The 18059-nt window shown below is 37.2% G+C and overlaps 1 protein-coding gene across 4 annotated transcripts; it reads left to right on the top strand.

Moving 5' to 3' along the window:
- The first annotated feature begins 13789 nt into the window (after nt 1-13789).
- On the top strand, nt 13790-16809 carry LOC149204055 (putative UDP-glucuronate:xylan alpha-glucuronosyltransferase 3). Of its 4 annotated transcripts, none has more exons than XM_089394622.1 (5): nt 13790-14140; nt 14340-14488; nt 14579-14785; nt 14878-15521; nt 15641-16809. In XM_089394622.1, exons 2-5 carry the CDS (start codon nt 14427-14429, stop codon nt 16648-16650), a joined length of 1923 nt encoding a protein of 640 aa, XP_089250748.1. In that variant the 5' UTR covers nt 13790-14140; nt 14340-14426; the 3' UTR covers nt 16651-16809. The 4 variants fall into 4 exon arrangements, with proteins under 4 accessions (XP_089250748.1, XP_089250747.1, XP_089250745.1 ...); XM_089394621.1 differs by having other exon boundaries at nt 13790-14144; XM_089394619.1 differs by having other exon boundaries at nt 13790-14203.
- Nucleotides 16810-18059: the final 1250 nt, after the last annotated feature.

Raw genomic sequence — 18059 nt, 5'->3', positions numbered from 1 at the left:
GATGCCTATGTTCGTTGGTTTGTCTAATTGCAATTCCAATAATTTTTTACTAAATTTTAGACAAAATTCACAAAAAAATATACTTAAAAATGACCAAAATGTCTATTTAAAATGTTTTAACCATATGTATTTATATTTTTCCATTACTTTATATAATATACACATTATTTTTGTTCATCCATATATAATGTATAGAGTTGATATTGAAATTTTTTTTTAATATAAATATTAATTATTATTTTTTTTTTTTTAATTTATGCATTATACTCATATCAAAATATTTTCTTGTAAATAATATATTTTTAAATACATATCAATTTACTTAACTTTACATATTTAAATATTAATTAATTTTACATATTCAAATATTTTATTTATGATTCACATTGAATTATTATTATTATGATTCATATTTTAAATGTTATATATCAACTTTGTATTGATAATTGAATTAATTACACCTTTATTACTAATATGTTTTTTTGTTATTAATATATTTTTAAATGCCTATCAATATATATTTTATTTAATAAGTAGAGGAATAGACAACTGGGTCAATCTTATACTGGACATGGGCTAGGTGGACTGCGAAATCCCCACAATGTGTGTCACACTCTCCCATACTAAGTAATTTTTTTTTTAATGTTACATGGTAATCTTTACCTTAATAAAACATGGTAGTTACATTACTTGATATTAAACACAGAAATAAACTTATAACACAAAGCAGCGGATTCTTCAACCTCTATATGTAATAAAGTAGCGGCACAAATTAAAGTTGATTCCATACATATGTGGCATGTATATAGTCTGCATGCAAACAATGTTAACCAGTGTGATATTCGTTGACTAAGGTTATATGGTTATATATATATGCATGGCGTTCATTTACATAAACCCTTTAAAATGTTTCCGCCACTATGAAGCCTTCGGCACATATACATTGCACAGAGTTCAATTATCATTAAATAGAAACAGCTACCGTTCGGATTTCCATATCCCGAACTTACCTGCATTCAATACATTCGTCCGGCCTCTGCATTGGGTACCAGCTGTTCAAACCTGCGTCGTCCATTTGGCGAGGTAGACGGTACGATGGCGCTTGGCCATGTGCTCCCGGAGCTCGATGTGTTACGGCCTGGCACCTCGGTGAACGTTGATTTCGCGCCCAACTCCACCGGCTATCGGACGGTAACTAAGGCTTATGGCAGATCAACGGAGGAAAACTTGCCACGAAACGGTAAGAGGTATGGAAAGTTTATAAACCCATTCCCTTTCTATCGGACTCTATTATTCATTTGGTCAAGCGACGAACTGCTGTAGCTCTGTAACCCTGTGTAAATCTCATACATTTTCCAGCTGCTGTTATGGCTACGAGATGGTTCAGGTATGCGTTCAATTAAGGTTTACAACGCTTCAATATTTGCTAGCTGGTAATACACTAAGTCTCCCTTTATTTCTAAGCTGTTACAGTTCTTTCATCTGCAACGATTTCCAGCTAATATTCTACAGTGTTAGTTTTTATTTTACATCTGCTCCATTCTGCATTTCGTTCTCGGGTCTAATTGATTATTAGTTGCTGGTTCAAGTGAAGGCTGTCGTCGAACATTGAGGGCAAGGGTAGCTTTCTACATGCTGCCGGCCGTCCTTAACCAGGTATGTATAATACTGTTGGTTATTTCACATTCTTTTCATTCGAATCGAAGTCTGAATCCTGCTTCCCTTGAGCAGGGAAGTCAGTCATTATCCATTTCGATTCGGCTCCCGCACAACCAGGGTTCTCTCTCTGGCAATAAGACGGCTTCTTGCCTGCTCAGGCAGGACCCCATTATCGGGAAGCACAGCAATCTGAGCTTCGTTTGATTAGTCCAGGGGTTATTTGAAATGTTTATTTTAATCTTAAGCCATTCGGCTCGTTTTGTCTACGGACAAATGTTTGTGAACGAACTTATAGTTTTGACTCTGTTATAGACTGTTTAATACTTTCCTGTATACAATGAGGTTAACCTTTCAAGTTCAGTTGTTCACATTCTCCTGTTTACAGTCCTCTCGGGCGGATTTCATCTTCTGTTCCAAGTTTAATATGCAGAGTTTTTCTACGTAGAATAATTATTACACAGCTATGAAGTTCCATTACCGTTCTGATATCGTATTAATGTTATGAGGTTCACTACTGATATGTTATTGTGTTACGGTTATGATCTTTCTGTTATATGATGTATTTTGGTTTGATGTGTTCGATTGTGATACCTTGCGGGCTTGTACTCATTTCCGTCCAACTTTGTAGCTGAGGGTTTACTTAAGAATCGGACTGAGGAATGCATATACCACAGATATCATACTATCCTTGTCGCGCATATTGTTTATTTATATAATAGTCAAAATACGTTTTGTTTGGAATATGTAACCCGTGCATGCAAAAGTTACAGGGTTCGATTCATACCATGAGGTTCTTACCGCTCTCCGGTTACGGCTATCCAGGTCGGGGTTTGGTTTCTGTCTATATTACAACAAATACTGTTTGATTTTCTTTTCATTCTCAGTTAAGAATAATAGTCAACTAATCCCTACTGTTACCATTTCTTATCACAGAACAGTGTATTAGTTTAGCACAGTACAGTATAAGAGACAACTTCAGTAAATAAATAGTCTCATAGTAGGCCATACCTGCTTCTCTGCAAACCTACTTGAATGCTTGCTAGTCCACCCGTCCGTAGGAAGAGTCCTTCTCTGACCTTCCACCCCCAAGCACTTGCAGGTCCTACTCGACCGCAATTACACTGGTCTTGCCAGTAAACGCTATCTGATCCTAACCAGACATAGCGTACACAGGAAATTCTTTCCTCTTATGCCATCTGATCCTAACCAGACATAGCATGAATGTTTTCTTTTTCCTCTGCCATCTGATCCTAACCAGACATGGCATTTCCCCCTTTTTCCTCTGGGGTCTCAACTACCTCAAGGTAGTTAGGGTTCCACTGTAACTGATTCCTCAGTTACTAACCATGATTAATCATAACTCAATTCAAATAGTACCAACACAACTGTTTTTCATTCACATAAAATTAATAACAGGAATATATATATTTCTCAAATAAAGTCTTTGTTCAATAATTACTTTCACTATTTACTAACATTAACTTTTCACAAGGGATGTTACATCTCCCCCTCCTGAAAGTCTACATCGTCCCGATGTTGCTGTTCATCCAAAAACAGTCTGGGATAAGTGTCCCTCATCATTTGTTCATCTTCCCAGGTGGCCTCTTCAGGCCCAAAGTGCTGCCACCGCACTTTAACCTGGCTGATGACCTTTTTCCGCAGCTCGACCTTTCTCCGATCTAATATGCTCACTGGTTCGACCAGGAACTCTCCTTCCGGTTCCACCTGAAATACATAACAATCAGGTCAGCTGCTTATTAGTATTCTAATTCAGTTACATTATTTAACAGTCTTCACTTACCTGAATATCTTGCCAACTTATTATATGCCTAGGGTCATAAACATATCTCTTTAAAACTGATACATGGAAGACATTATGGACCCGAATATGGCTAGGTAGGGCGAGCTGGTAAGCTACCGGCCCTACTCGTGCCAGAATTTGGAATGGTCCACAAAAACGCGGTGCCAATTTGGCACAGGCATTCCATTGGAGGGTACTTTTCCTAGCTCAAATTCTGATGTACACATGTTCACCCACTTGATACTCTTTAAATGTTCTCTTCCGATCTGCAAAATTCTTCTGCCTGTCCTGTGCCATCTTTAGATTAGCTCGAACTTTTTTCACCATGACCTCCATCTCTTCCAACATCTCAGGACCCAGCAAAAATTTATCCTCCGGTCCACCCCAACTGGAGGGTGTGCGGCATTTCCGGCCGTAGAGTACTTCGAATGGGCTCATCTTCAAGGATGAATGATAGCCATTGTTATAGGCGAATTCCACTAGATGTAGATACTCCTCCCATCGCGTAGGTTGCTGCATCACATAAGACCGCAGCATGTCCTCCAACACTTGATTCACTCGCTCAGTCTGTCCGTCAGTTTGCGGATGATATGCGGTGCTGAAGCTCAATTGTGTTCCTAGACCCTCAAACAAGGTCCTCCAAAAGGCTGAGGTAAATTTAACATCACGATCAGATATTATTACCTTCGGCAGCCCATGAAGTTTAAATATATTTTGCATAAAAATGTTTGCGATTTGGGCTGCACGATAAGTGGATTGAACCGGTATAAAGTGAGCTGACTTGCTGAGTTTATCCACTACCACCATTATAGAATCATTATTCTTTTTGGACCTCGGCAAACCTGTAATAAAGTCCATGGTTATGGTCTCCCATTTCCATTCTGGTATGGGTATTGGCTGTAATAGTCCCGCAGGATGCTGATGTTCAGCCTTCACCTGTTGACACTCCAAACAGCGTGCCAGGTATTCTACAACATCCTTCTTCATGCCTGGCCAGTAATACTCCTTCCTTAGTGAGGTGATTAATTTCTGGTAACCAGGATGTCCTGCATAAGGACTTCTATGATTTTCATCCAGAATCTTTTCTTTAATACTGCTCTGATTGGGTATATAAATCTTTTTCCGATAGCACAAAATGCCGGCTGTATTCAAGGTGTAACCTTGTTGTATAGAACGGGTATCTGAGTTCTGCACTAAATGCTTCTTTTGCAAATAAATCTGATCTTGCGCCGCAGCCTCCTCAATATCTTTGTCAAGAGTGGACCATCCTTGACTGATACCAATCTCATAAATGCAATGCACTTTTCGGCTTAGTGCATCAGCTACTCTGTTCTCCTTTCCCTTTAGGTGTTTAATTTCGAAATCGAAATTTCCCAAAAAGTCCACCCATCTTGCTTGTCTTGCGTTTAACGTGGGTTGACTAAAGTAACTAGTCAAGCTGTGGTGATCCGTCATTAGCAAAAATTTCCTCCCCACTAGGTAATGGCGCCACATCTTCAAAGCATGGATCACAGCGGTTAATTCCAGATCATAAGCAGAATATTTCTGCTCATGCTCCTTCAACTTCCTGGATTCATAGGCAATTACTTTACCTTCCTGCATTAGCACTCCACCCACGCCCTCCTTACTGGCATCTGTACAAACTACATACTCCTTTTCGGGATCTGCCACACACAACACAGGTGCTGTGGTAAGCAAATGCTTGAGCTGTTCGAAACTCCGCTGACAGTCCGTTGTCCATTTAAACACTTTTCCCTTCTTTTGCAAGGAGGTAATGGGGTAGGCAACTTTAGAAAAACCTTCTACAAACCGCCGGTAATATCCAGCCAGCCCCATGAAGGATCGAATATCTGCTACGTCTTTGGGTGTAGGCCATTCCGTTATAGTTTTAATCTTTTCGGGGTCTACAGCTATACCTTCCTTTGTAATAATGTGACCCAAGTACTGGATTTGTTCTTTGTAAAAATCACATTTGCTGAACTTTCCATATAACTGATGTTCCCGTAAAGTCTGTAACACTATCCTTAAATGTTCCTCATGCTCTTTCTTATTCCGGGAGTAGATAAGTATATCATCAATGAAGATCAATACAAATTTGTCTAAGTATTGATGAAATACACTATTCATCAAACACATGAATGTTGCAGGTGCATTAGTTAATCCAAAAGGCAGTACCACAAACTCGTAATGTCCGTAACGAGTACGAAAAGCTGTCTTGGCTATGTCCTCATCTTTGATTCTGATTTGATGGTAACCTGATCTTAAATCGATCTTTGAGAAGATGGTCGCCCCCTTCACCTGATCAAACAGCTCGTCAATGCGGGGTAGTGGATATTTGTTCTTAACTGTCAGTTTATTCAGCTGTCTATAATCTATGCACATCCGCAAAGTCCCATCCTTTTTCCTCACAAATAGCACAGGGGCTCCCCAAGGAGAAACACTGGGGCGGATGTACTTCTTTTCCAGCAACTCTTGCAGTTGCATTTTTAACTCAGTTAACTCCGGCACACTCATCCGATAGGGTGCTCGGGACACTGGGGCTGCTCCGGGTATCAGCTCAATGGTGAAGTCCAAATCCCTTTTGGGTGGCAGCCCTGGGATTTCTTCAGGGAATACGTCTGCAAAATCTTGCACTACTGGTATATCTTTAACAGTTGCAACCTTATCCACAGAATCTGCAAACCCCACTTGTACTGCATAAATCTGACACTTATTACGGATACACTTAACCAGCTGTGAGGCTGTGATCGGCCGAATCTGCACTGGTTTCTGGATGCCTTGAATCTCTTTTCCCACACCCAGCTCATCTCGGTAAGAGACTGTTTTTGTTTTACAATTAATTACAGACCACCGTCGTTCCAACCAGTCCATACCTATCAGCACGTCATAGGAACCAAGAGGGAGTACATTTAATTCAGTTGTTATTGTTTGGCCAGTCCAGTGCTACATTTATTCTGGGCATGGATCGAGCCACATCTCCTACTGTTGAAGCTTCATAAATCTGGGACAGCTGGTCGCTGTCCTTCCGATGAGGGCAGTTTCTAATGTAATGGGGTCCGCCACAACCCCAACACTGAACAGGTGGCCGAGCTGAACCTTCATTGTCCAATCTAACTTGCTGTTCACTGTATCTGGATTCTGCAGGAGGCTTGAATCTGTTCTGATTCTTCGTTGGATTCTTAGTGTTGGCTCCTTTCGGGAATCCTTTTTGAAAACTGCTGCGTGCTCCCTTACTTCCCATAGGCATTTTACTGCCCCGCTTATCTGTCCATCGCTTACCAGAATTTTCTCCTTTTGATTTGTTCTGCTGATAACACAGTCTTGCCTTCCGAATTGCTTCATCCATGGTCTTCGGATTATCGAACTCTATCCTTTCTCGCATTGTCAGAGGTAAGCTGCTAACAAATCTTTGTACCTTAGCCTTCTCTTCACGAATATAGGGTACATAACGAAGCAGGGAAGTGAATTTAGTTACGAACTCGTCAATGGTCTGCTGTCCCAGCCGCAGATCATGAAATTCCCGCGCTTTTTCATCATAAAAGCGTTCTGTTAGATACTTCTCCTTGAAATATCTTTGAAACGTTTCCCATGTCACATCTTGATCACTCACTCCCCGCACCATCTTGACCTCCTCCCACCATAGCGTGGCTTTGGCCTGCAGCTGGAATATGGCCAGCCTTGCCTTAAGATGATGATCATATTCATACACTTGAAAATACTTATTCATATTAATCAGCCATGCCTCCGCAGCCTCTTCAGATTCCCCATCGAAATGAGGTGGTTTAATTTTCCGAAATTCCCCTTGTAGTTCCATCCGGGGTCTTTTTGGGGTTTGATATTCGGAGGCATTGACAGACTTTTCTCCTCGCGTCTCTGCCCTGTCTTCTTCTGGTTCAGTATGATGGCTCTGTTCATCTGTTATTCTTGGCTGTTCAGGTTCAGGTCTCGGATGTGACTGCTGTTGATGTTGCTTATCAGATAGACTTTTCAGAATCCTCTCATGTTCAACATTTAATCTCTCGTTATCCGCACGCAGCCGAGCCATTTCGTCCTTTAGCTCCTGCACTGTCCTCAACAATGTCGAGTCAGCATTGCGACCTGCTGCTCCCAATTGTACCCAAAACTCAGAATTTCCCTGAGGTTGTTCCATGTTATCCGGTGGTTCCGGATTTCCATAAGGAGCACTATTTGCTCTCCTCATTCTGCTACTACCTGCTACAGAATAACTCATTAAACAGACATAATTCATCTTGGCGTATTCTGAACTTTTATCATGATACCATTTATATTCATGCTACTGTAATTTTGAAATTTTCCCAAAGGTCACAGAGTTGTAACCTTGGCTCTGATACCAATTTGTCACACTCTCCCATACTAAGTAAATTTTTTTTTAATGTTACATGGTAATCTTTACCTTAATAAAACATGGTAGTTACATTACTTGATATTAAACACAGAAATAAACTTATAACACAAAGCAACGGATTCTTCAACCTCTATATGTAATAAAGTAGCGGCACAAATTAAAGTTGATTCCATACATATGTGGCATGTATATAGTCTGCATGCAAACAATGTTAACCAGTGTGATATTCGTTGACTAAGGTTATATGGTTATATATATATGCATGGCGTTCATTTACATAAACCCTTTAAAATGTTTCCGCCACTATGAAGCCTTCGGAACATATACATTGCACAGAGTTCAATTATCATTAAATAGCAACAGCTACCGTTCGGATTTCCATATCCCGAACTTACCTGCATTCAATACATTCGTCCGGCCTCTGCATTGGGTACCAGCTGTTCAAACCTGCGTCGTCCATTTGGCGAGGTAGACGGTACGATGGCGCTTGGCCATGTGCTCCCGGAGCTCGATGTGTTACGGCCTGGCACCTCGGTGAACGTTGATTTCGCGCCCAACTCCACTGGCTATTGGACGGTAACTAAGGCTTATGGCAGATCAACAGAGGAAAAACTTGCCACGAAACGGTAAGAGGTATGGAAAGTTTATAAACCCATTCCCTTTCTATCGGACTCTATTATTCATTTGGTCAAGCGACGAACTGCTGTAGCTCTGTAACCCTGTGTAAATCTCATACATTTTCCAGCTGCTGTTATGGCTACGAGATGGTTCAGGTATGCGTTCAATTAAGGTTTACAACGCTTCAATATTTTCTAGCTGGTAATACACTAAGTCTCCCTTTATTTCTAAGTTGTTACAGTTCTTTCATCTGCAACGATTTCCAGCTAATATTCTACATTGTTAGTTTTTATTTTACATCTGCTCCATTCTGCATTTCGTTCTCGGGTCTAATTGATTATTAGTTGCTGGTTCAGGTAAAGGCTGTCGTCGAACATTGAGGGCAAGGGTAGCTTTCTACATGCTGCCGGCCGTCCTTAACCAGGTATGTATAATACTGTTGGTTATTTCACATTCTCTTCATTCGAATCGAAGTCTGAATCCTGCTTCCCTTGAGCAGGGAAGTCAGTCATTATCCATTTCGATTCGGCTCCCGCACAACCAGGGTTCTCTCTCTGGCAATAAGACGACTTCTTGCCTGCTCAGGTAGGACCCCATTGTCGGGAAGCACAGCAATCTGAGCTTCGTTTGATTAGTCCAGGGGTTATTTGAAATGTTTATTTTAATCTTAAGCCATTCGGCTCGTTTTGTCTACGGACAAATGTTTGTGAACGAACTTATAGTTTTGACTATGTTATAGACTGTTTAATACTTTCCTGTATACAATGAGGTTAACCTTTCAAGTTCAGTTGTTCACATTCTCCTGTTTACAGTCCTCTCGGGCGGATTTCATCTTCTGTTCCAAGTTTAATATGCAGAGTTTTTCTACGCAGAATAATTATTACACAGTTATGAAGTTCCATTACCGTTCTGATATCGTATTAATGTTATGAGGTTCACTACTGATATGTTATTGTGTTACGGTTATGATCTTTCTGTTATATGATGTATTTTGGTTTGATGTGTTCGATTGTGATACCTTGCGGGCTTGTACTCATTTCCGTCCAACTTTGTAGCTGAGGGTTTACTTAAGAATCGGACTGAGGAATGCATATACCACAGATATCATACTATCCTTGTCGCGCATATTGTTTATTTATATAATAGTCAAAATACGTTTTGTTTGGAATATGTAACCCGTGCATGCAAAAGTTACAGGGTTCGATTCATACCTTATGAGGTTCTTACCGCTCTCCGGTTACGGCTATCCAGGTCGGGGTTTGGTCTGCATTTATGTTTCTTTATTTTATGTAAACAACGTTATCGTTTATCTGTTCTCATCTTGTTGCGAGACTTACCAGTCCGCCTTATGTGAATGCGTATTATCAGTTTCTATTCAAGAATGCATGTTCTATTTCACTCGATTCTTGCTGTACAGAACGTATATTTCGTTTGCTTGACTTGTAAAATAACACAGAGGGTCTACGGCACCACCCCTTCCATATTTCTAACCATCACTCAGATAATAAGGACTTGTTTATTCTGATTTGTATCTTAATGTTATTTCTAGATAAATGCAAGGGTTGATGTCTGTTATCGCTTCAAATACAAATGCGTTTTCGGTCTCTGTCTATATTACAACAAATACTGTTTGATTTTCTTTTCATTCTCAGTTAAGAATAATAGTCAACTAATCCCTACTGTTACCATTTCTTATCACAGAACAGTGTATTAGTTTAGCACAGTACAGTATAAGAGACAACTTCAGTAAATAAATAGTCTCATAGTAGGCCATACCTGCTTCTCTGCAAACCTACTTGAATGCTTGCTAGTCCACCCGTCCGTAGGAAGAGTCCTTCTCTGACCTTCCACCCCCAAGCACTTGCAGGTCCTACTCGACCGCAATTACACTGGTCTTGCCAGTAAACGCTATCTGATCCTAACCAGACATAGCGTACACAGGAAATTCTTTCCTCTTATGCCATCTGATCCTAACCAGACATAGCATGAATGTTTTCTTTTTCCTCTGCCATCTGATCCTAACCAGACATGGCATTTCCCCCTTTTTCCTCTGGGGTCTCAACTACCTCAAGGTAGTTAGGGTTCCACTGTAACTGATTCCTCAGTTACTAACCATGATTAATCATAACTCAATTCAAACAGTACCAACACAACTGTTTTTCATTCACATAAAATTAATAACAGGAATATATATATTTCTCAAATAAAGTCTTTGTTCAATAATTACTTTCACTATTTACTAACATTAACTTTTCACAAGGGATGTTACAATGTGGTCGCCACAAGTAAACAATTGAAAATTTGAAAGTGGGACTGTGTACTCACATTTACTTCACATTTTCAATAACATACAAGTAAGCTTCCCTAAGGGACTAAATACAAATCAATATTACTTAACCCTCCATATTAAAATATTTTATTTATGACTCATATAATTTTTTTTTATCATTATTAATATTTTAAAATGCTACATATCAATTTTATATTAAGAATTAGACAATTACATATCGTTGACTTTCAATAATTGTTTCTTTTTGGACATTGACATATTTTTATTATAAACAACAATATTTTTTTTCATTTTTCTATATAATTGATCTTGAAATATAATAATTAACATAGATATTTAAATAATTTATTTAAGTTTTATATTAAAATATTTTTAAAAATATAAGAATTATATACGAAAATATAATATTTTTTTACTTTTAATTATTACTATTTTATTATTTAAAGCAATAATAAATTATTTTCTTAGTATCGTCCTTTAAAATTTATATTATTTTTTTAATAAAAGTACAAAAATATAAGAATGGTAGATAAAAGTACATGTTTTTTCAAAGTATTTTATTTTTCTTTCAAATTGATATCAAATTATGTTTTTAATATGGACATCAAAATATTTATTTGAGGAAGAGTAAGAGTGAATTTTTTTAGTGAGAGTGGGATTATTGATGTTTTTAAATGCGTTTACTTAAAAGTAATTAAATATGTACGAAAGGAATTGCAAATCACCTTCACTAGTCAAATGAGCCTTTAGGTACAATGAAAAAAATTGAGAAAGTGTTTGCAATTTTAAGGAATTTGATTTCTCTTGATAGATGATAGATTTAGAGTTAAGATAAATGTATATTAATTCCCTTGCTCATTGAAGATAGAATAATTTTGACTTCCAACACATATAAGGGTCTCTTAGTAACAAAGGAGGCCCTTGAAGCAAATAACCTTCATTTATGATGACTTAAATTTGTGCAATAATATCCTCTATATAGTGATATCTATTTTATGTTAATAGACTGCTTCCAAGTTAAGTTTAGATGCTTAAAATTGTGACAAAAAATTGGTTTTAAGATGACCAACTAGAGTTACTAAAGAGGTTTGTGAGGCAAAGAACCCTCATTTATGATGAGTTAAATTTGTACAATAATATCCTCCATATTGTGATATCTATTTTATGTCAATTGACTACTTCCAAGTTAAGTTTATACGCTTAAAATTGTGATAAACAATTAGTGATGAGATGGCCAACCAGAGTTACCAAGGAGGCCCAAGTTAAGTTTAGTTGCTTAAAATTGTGACAAACAATCGGTGATAAGATGACCAACCGAGGAGGCCCTTTGAAGCAAAGAACCTTCATTGATGATGACTTAAATTTGTGCAATAATATCCTCTATATTGTAATATCTATTTTATGTCAATCAACAAAGTCTAAGTTAAATTTAGATGCTTAAAATTGTGACAAACAAATGATAATAAGATGACCAACCTGAATTAACGTTAACTAAGATAAATAAACAAGACTTTGCCATATGAATACCTATTATCCATTTAACCACCTTGTTATTTGTATTTAGAATAAATATAACTTAAATATAATTATAGTTATGGCTTAAACAACAATGCTCTGGATTTGACTTTCACTATTTTTAAATAAAACATTTGCTTTCACTATTTTGAAATGAAACATTTTTTCCTTGCTGTTTATTAAAAAAAAAAACCTTCTTGGTGATAGTTTTCATTAAAAACAAACTCTAATAAAAATTTCAAGAATCGAAACAATATTCCTAATATTTTATTAAATTTTTTTTTTTTATAAAAAATTCAATTTATTATTGCTATTAAAAAAACAAATTTAGTTTTTTTTATTAATATATTTACCTCTTATAAAATATTTTATTTACATATAAAACCTATCTCATAGCATGTATATAAGTTCGGCAAAAATGATTCGACTGATAAAATGAAGACGATTTCCAGTAAAGTAAATTATATTATTAATAAAATATAGTTATTTCATTATAATATTTGTTATTTTATTATATATATTAATTAATTAAAAAATATTTTGAGTTTTTTATTTTTTTTTAATTTTATTTATATATTTTAAAATTATAAATTTGAGCGGCATGATTTTTTTTGAAAATATTGAATTTAATTATTTATTTAAAAAAATATTTTAAATAACAAAAAAAACCATAATTTCACATAAAATTATCACAAATAAATTTTTTTATTGATTAAATAACAAATAGGTTTTATGTGTGATTTTTTGGAATATTTTTACTTTATTTTCCAATCTAATTGGTTAGAAAGTTTAGAAAGATTCATTGACATCAGAAATAGAGATTTATTGAAATTAGAAATGTGATAATTTAACTTTTTAAATTCAAGATTTGACAAATAAACTCTTTACAATAGACTAAACTAATCCATAAACTAATTTAAACAACACAAATCAAAATTTAAACACAATTTTCGAAAACACACCCTTAAATCATACTCAATCAAATAATATATATATATATATATATATATAATTTAAAAAAATATTATTTAATCTCATCCGAATTCCATAATTCCGTAATTAAATACATTTAAAGTTGACTAAATAAACATTAATATATAAAATAATAATCGTTTATTAAAAAGTGGGGATGCTATATTACGGAATGATGTGATTTCTCAACCTAATTTAATTATTTTGACTAAAGAATATATACTTATTCATACAACCCTCGTTTCATATAAAGGAATAATTCTTCGTATAAAGAACTAATTCATCACTATTAACTTTTATTTATTTATTTATATTATAATAAATTCTTATATTATTCAAACACCATGTCAATTCCACCCACCTAATCATCCGTCATCGACTGTCTCCACTTATTACTGTCTCACACATATTACGAGAAAACCTATTTCAAATTTAATTTACATTAAAAATTAAAATCTTTTCACACATATCACGATAAAACATATTTCAAATTTAATTTACATTAAAATCCTTTCAAACACATGCCCATTTTGAAAGAATGCCCGCAAATATAAAAATAATTTTACACCTTGGTTTTCAATCCGCGGGTTCCATGGCCATATTCTGTGATGTGGCTTTGATGGAAAGCAATCAATCCCTGAAATATCTATTTCAATGTGATAAATTCTGTGATGTGGCTTTGATGGAAAGCAATCAATATATATTTCACTGTGATAAATCTCTGACCATATTTTCTTACAGGCCCAGACCCTGAGATAGTTTACAGGGCAATACTCGAAGGGCATAACTTGCAGTGGAAGCATTGACGTTGTCATCGTAGGAGTTAACTTTATGGGGAATGAAATAGTAAAATAGACTGCAGGAGTTTGGTTGTATGAAAGAACCAGTCTAGTGGGCTGGACATGGTGGGTACTGCTGGGTAGGTATGGCGTCCTTTGCTTTAATTAAAGACAAACAGAAGGCAATATTAAAATGGTGATAGGTGGGTAGCGGTATACCATCCCTTAATTGTCCATTAAAATGCTGCTCCAGTTTCTTTATTCGTCCTGAAAACCCTAACTTGCTTCTTTGCGTCGGCCTACTTGCTAAATCTTCGTCTCGATCTCTTGGCTTTTCAGGGTTTTTCCTCAAGTCTGTAACATTATAACATGTTGCTACAATTTTGAGGCCCTAGCCCAGGAGAAGAAGAGGATAATAGATGCAGGATGAGGCCCTCTTCAGGAGTCCCCGCTGCCCAGGAGACCAGGCATCGCCAGGCTGGACAGTTGTAAGTCTTTATTTATTTATTTTTTCCTGCAATTTGCTGAAGCCCATATCGTTATTTTTATAATCTGATTATTCCTCTTTGTTGTTCCAGAGAAGAGGGAACCAATAGCAGAAGATCACATGAACAGAGGCAATTTAGGGACTCAGAAAGGGGGAGTCACAGCCCGAAGAATGACAAAGGCTCGAATTGCAAGCTGCTGTCGTTGAAATTGGGCCTAGCTTTAATCATCTGCGGAACCTTTTACACTCTTCTGCATTCTCCCGCCGTTGATAGCAATACAACCCATTTGAGGACCAGGTAGCCTTCTGAATCCAGTCGGTTTTATTTATTTTTAGTAAACAAGCCATTTTTTCTTTGGTTTTTGAAATGACCACAAGAGACCAATGCAGGTCAAAGTTTGCAGACGTAGGATGGCCGTGGGGGAGGAAGGTTATAGATGAACGCTATCTTTCATTGGATGTAGTTGAGTGGTCGAGGGTTTCAAATTTTTTGAGGAATTTGAGTCACAAATCCAATGATAAGTTGAAAGTGGGATTGCTGAATTTTGATGAAGATGAGGTGCTAAAGTGGCAGCAGCTGGCACCTGGTTTAGAGTGCACTACTTTTTCATTGGACTATGCAGGGAAAGATGTGAAGTGGGAGATTTTATATCCAGAGTGGATTGATGAGGAGCAGCAATTTGAGGTGCCCAAGTGTCCCCATTTATCCATGCCAAAGGCTTCTAAACATCTGAAACTCGACGTGGTTGCCGCAAAGTTGCCTTGTAGGAAATGGGAGAACAATTGGTCGAGGGATGTTGCGCGTCTCCATCTGCAACTTGCAGCTGCAAATCTGGCTGCATCAATGAAGGGGTCCAGAGTACATGTTGTTCTTATAACAGAATGCTGGCCGATGCCGAGCCTTTTTACCTGTAAGGATCTCATAGCCCACGAGAATACCACATGGCTGTACGAGCCCGACTTGAAAGTATTGAAGCAAAAGCTAAAACTCCCAGTCGGATCCTGTGAACTTGCATTGCCTCTTAAAAGCAAAGGTTAGATTGTAGAATTCCTTTTCCTTCCCCTCTCTAATCGCATGATCAGATCATGTTTTGACTTGTTGCTGCATTGGCAGCTCTAACAGAATTTCACTTTTTTGCTTTTACATAAACAGCTAGGAGATATTCGGGGAACCCTAAGCGTGAAGCATATGCTACAATTCTGCACTCGGCAGAATTTTATGTCTGTGGGGCGATTGCAGTTGCTCAGAGCATTCGCCTAACAGGTTCTCACCGAGATCTAGTGATACTTGTGGATGGGACAATTAATGCAGAGCACAGGGAGGGACTTCAAGCTGCAGGTTGGAAACTGCGGCAAATTGAAAGGATTAGAAACCCAAAGGCTGAGCGTGATGCATACAATGAATGGAACTATAGTAAGTTCCGTCTTTGGCAGCTTACAGACTACGACAAGATAATTTTTATTGATGCAGACTTACTTATCCTCAGGAACATAGATTTTCTTTTTGGTATGCCAGAGATAACAGCAACTGGAAATAATGCAACACTCTTCAACTCTGGTGTAATGGTAATAGAACCATCAAATTGTACCTTCCAGCTGCTCATGGATCATATCAGTGACATAGAGTCATATAATGGGGGTGACCAAGGATATCTGAATGAAATATTTACATGGTGGCATCGCATGCCAAAACACATGAACTTTTTGAAACACTTCTGGTCAAGTGACGCAGAAGAGAAGGAGCTTAAAACCTATCTCTTTGGAGCTGATCCTCCAATCTTGTATGTTTTGCATTACTTAGGGAATAAACCGTGGCTCTGTTTTCGAGATTACGATTGCAATTGGAATAATGACCTTCTCCGAGACTTTGCTAGTGATGTTGCCCATGCTCGATGGTGGAAAGTGCATGATTCTATGCCTAAGAAACTACAAAAGTTTTGCTTGCTCCGTTCAAAGCAGAAAGCTTCTTTGGAATGGGACAGAAGACAAGCTGAAGCAGCAAAATTTCCTGATGAGCACTGGAAACGAAACATTACAGATACACGTTTGAATATCTGTGATGAAAGTTTCTGCTATTGGGAGAGCATGCTATGGCATTGGGGTGAAGCAAACTACACAGAAAATTCCACTACTCAAACCCCTGCTGTAACAGTTGCATTGTAACCATATGTTTCTTGAAATGCTCTGAAATACCTAAACAGAGCATTCATTCCCAATAATTTTGAAGTTCTCTGCAATAAGCTACACGGCACCCACTCCTGTTGAGCCCATTGTACACAAAACATGAGTGTAAAATTAAAATTCATTGAGTCATTATTATAACTCTGTTTTCTCAATGATAATTTATAGTGGTTGACTGGAGGATATACATCTTTTTGCTTGTTATTTTATATAAAAGGTATCAATGGACAAAGCCGTTTTAACTTTTCCCTGACTGCCTACAGAAAGCTGTGGACAAGTAATCAGCTCTTGGCAACGCATGTCCTCTTTCTACCCAAATCATATCTTGATGGTGTGTTTGTTCTCTGAAACTACAACCTTTTATTCTATACTGAGTATTGAATTGATTGTGGAGTCCAAATTAAATAGAAATTCTTTAGATCGTTATTATTACTCCTTTTATTAATGTTAACTTGTAGCAACTATAAATTGCTGATTAGAGGATATCCTTATTTTGCTTGTTATTTTCGCCAGAATGGATTAGTTGCTAGATAAGTGTGTCTTAACTGTTTTGATAAGACTAGACAAATGGAAGTGTCTGAAATTAATGAGTTATGATAGATCTTTGACTTAAATCTTTGACTTATTTTCCTTCTACCCCGAATCTAGCTTGATGGTGTGCTTATCCTTTGAAACTGCAACATTGACTTTTGCTTTATAATAAGCGTGCACCTCCTCACACAATCCAATTTGAGGGAGTCTCATTGTGAAGATCTTATTCTAGATTGGACTAATTTGGATGGAGAAAGCACTGCCCATGTGTGCAAAGTTGTTTGGATGGAGGAAGCACTATCCATGTGTGAAAGGGTCTTAGTAAATTTTTGAGAAAATATTTTATAGTCATGCAAGAAGCTTATTATCACAAGCATATTTTTTGGATGCATACTCCCGATTTGGTAGCTCATGTGTTGATGACTACATAGTACAGGGAGTTTCCAACCCGTATTGGTTGTTGATCATTGCTTCAAGGTGCTACACTGCTATGAAATGTCATTTGAATCTAATCCTCCATTTGTACATGCTACAAGTGTGTGTTTGGGAAACCTTATATTTATAAATTAGTTTCCTTTAGCAATTGCAGACTAATTAGTAATACATGTGATTGCTAAATTTTATGCAACATTATGTATAGTTTCTATCATAACAGGCTACCTTTTTGTATGTTAATGAATTATGTTGGAGGAAGCTTCCACTTATCACAAAGCAGCAAGTTCCCCACTCTATTCACTTGGGCTGCATTATCAATGCCTTGATTAGCGGATGAGCTGAGGGACATAGAGCGAGGAACTTTGTCCGACACTTCATCCAGCTTGCTTATGTTGGCTTTGGACACCCCGCTTGTATGATGGGAA

This window comes from Pinus tabuliformis, chromosome 1_2 (assembly GCF_031772625.1).
Source record: "Pinus tabuliformis cultivar Carrire ecotype Pingquan chromosome 1_2, CPIR1, whole genome shotgun sequence".
Lineage (NCBI taxonomy): Eukaryota > Viridiplantae > Streptophyta > Pinopsida > Pinales > Pinaceae > Pinus > Pinus tabuliformis.
Note: the sequence above shows the minus strand (reverse complement) of the source record. Positions and strands in the feature narration are given on the sequence as shown.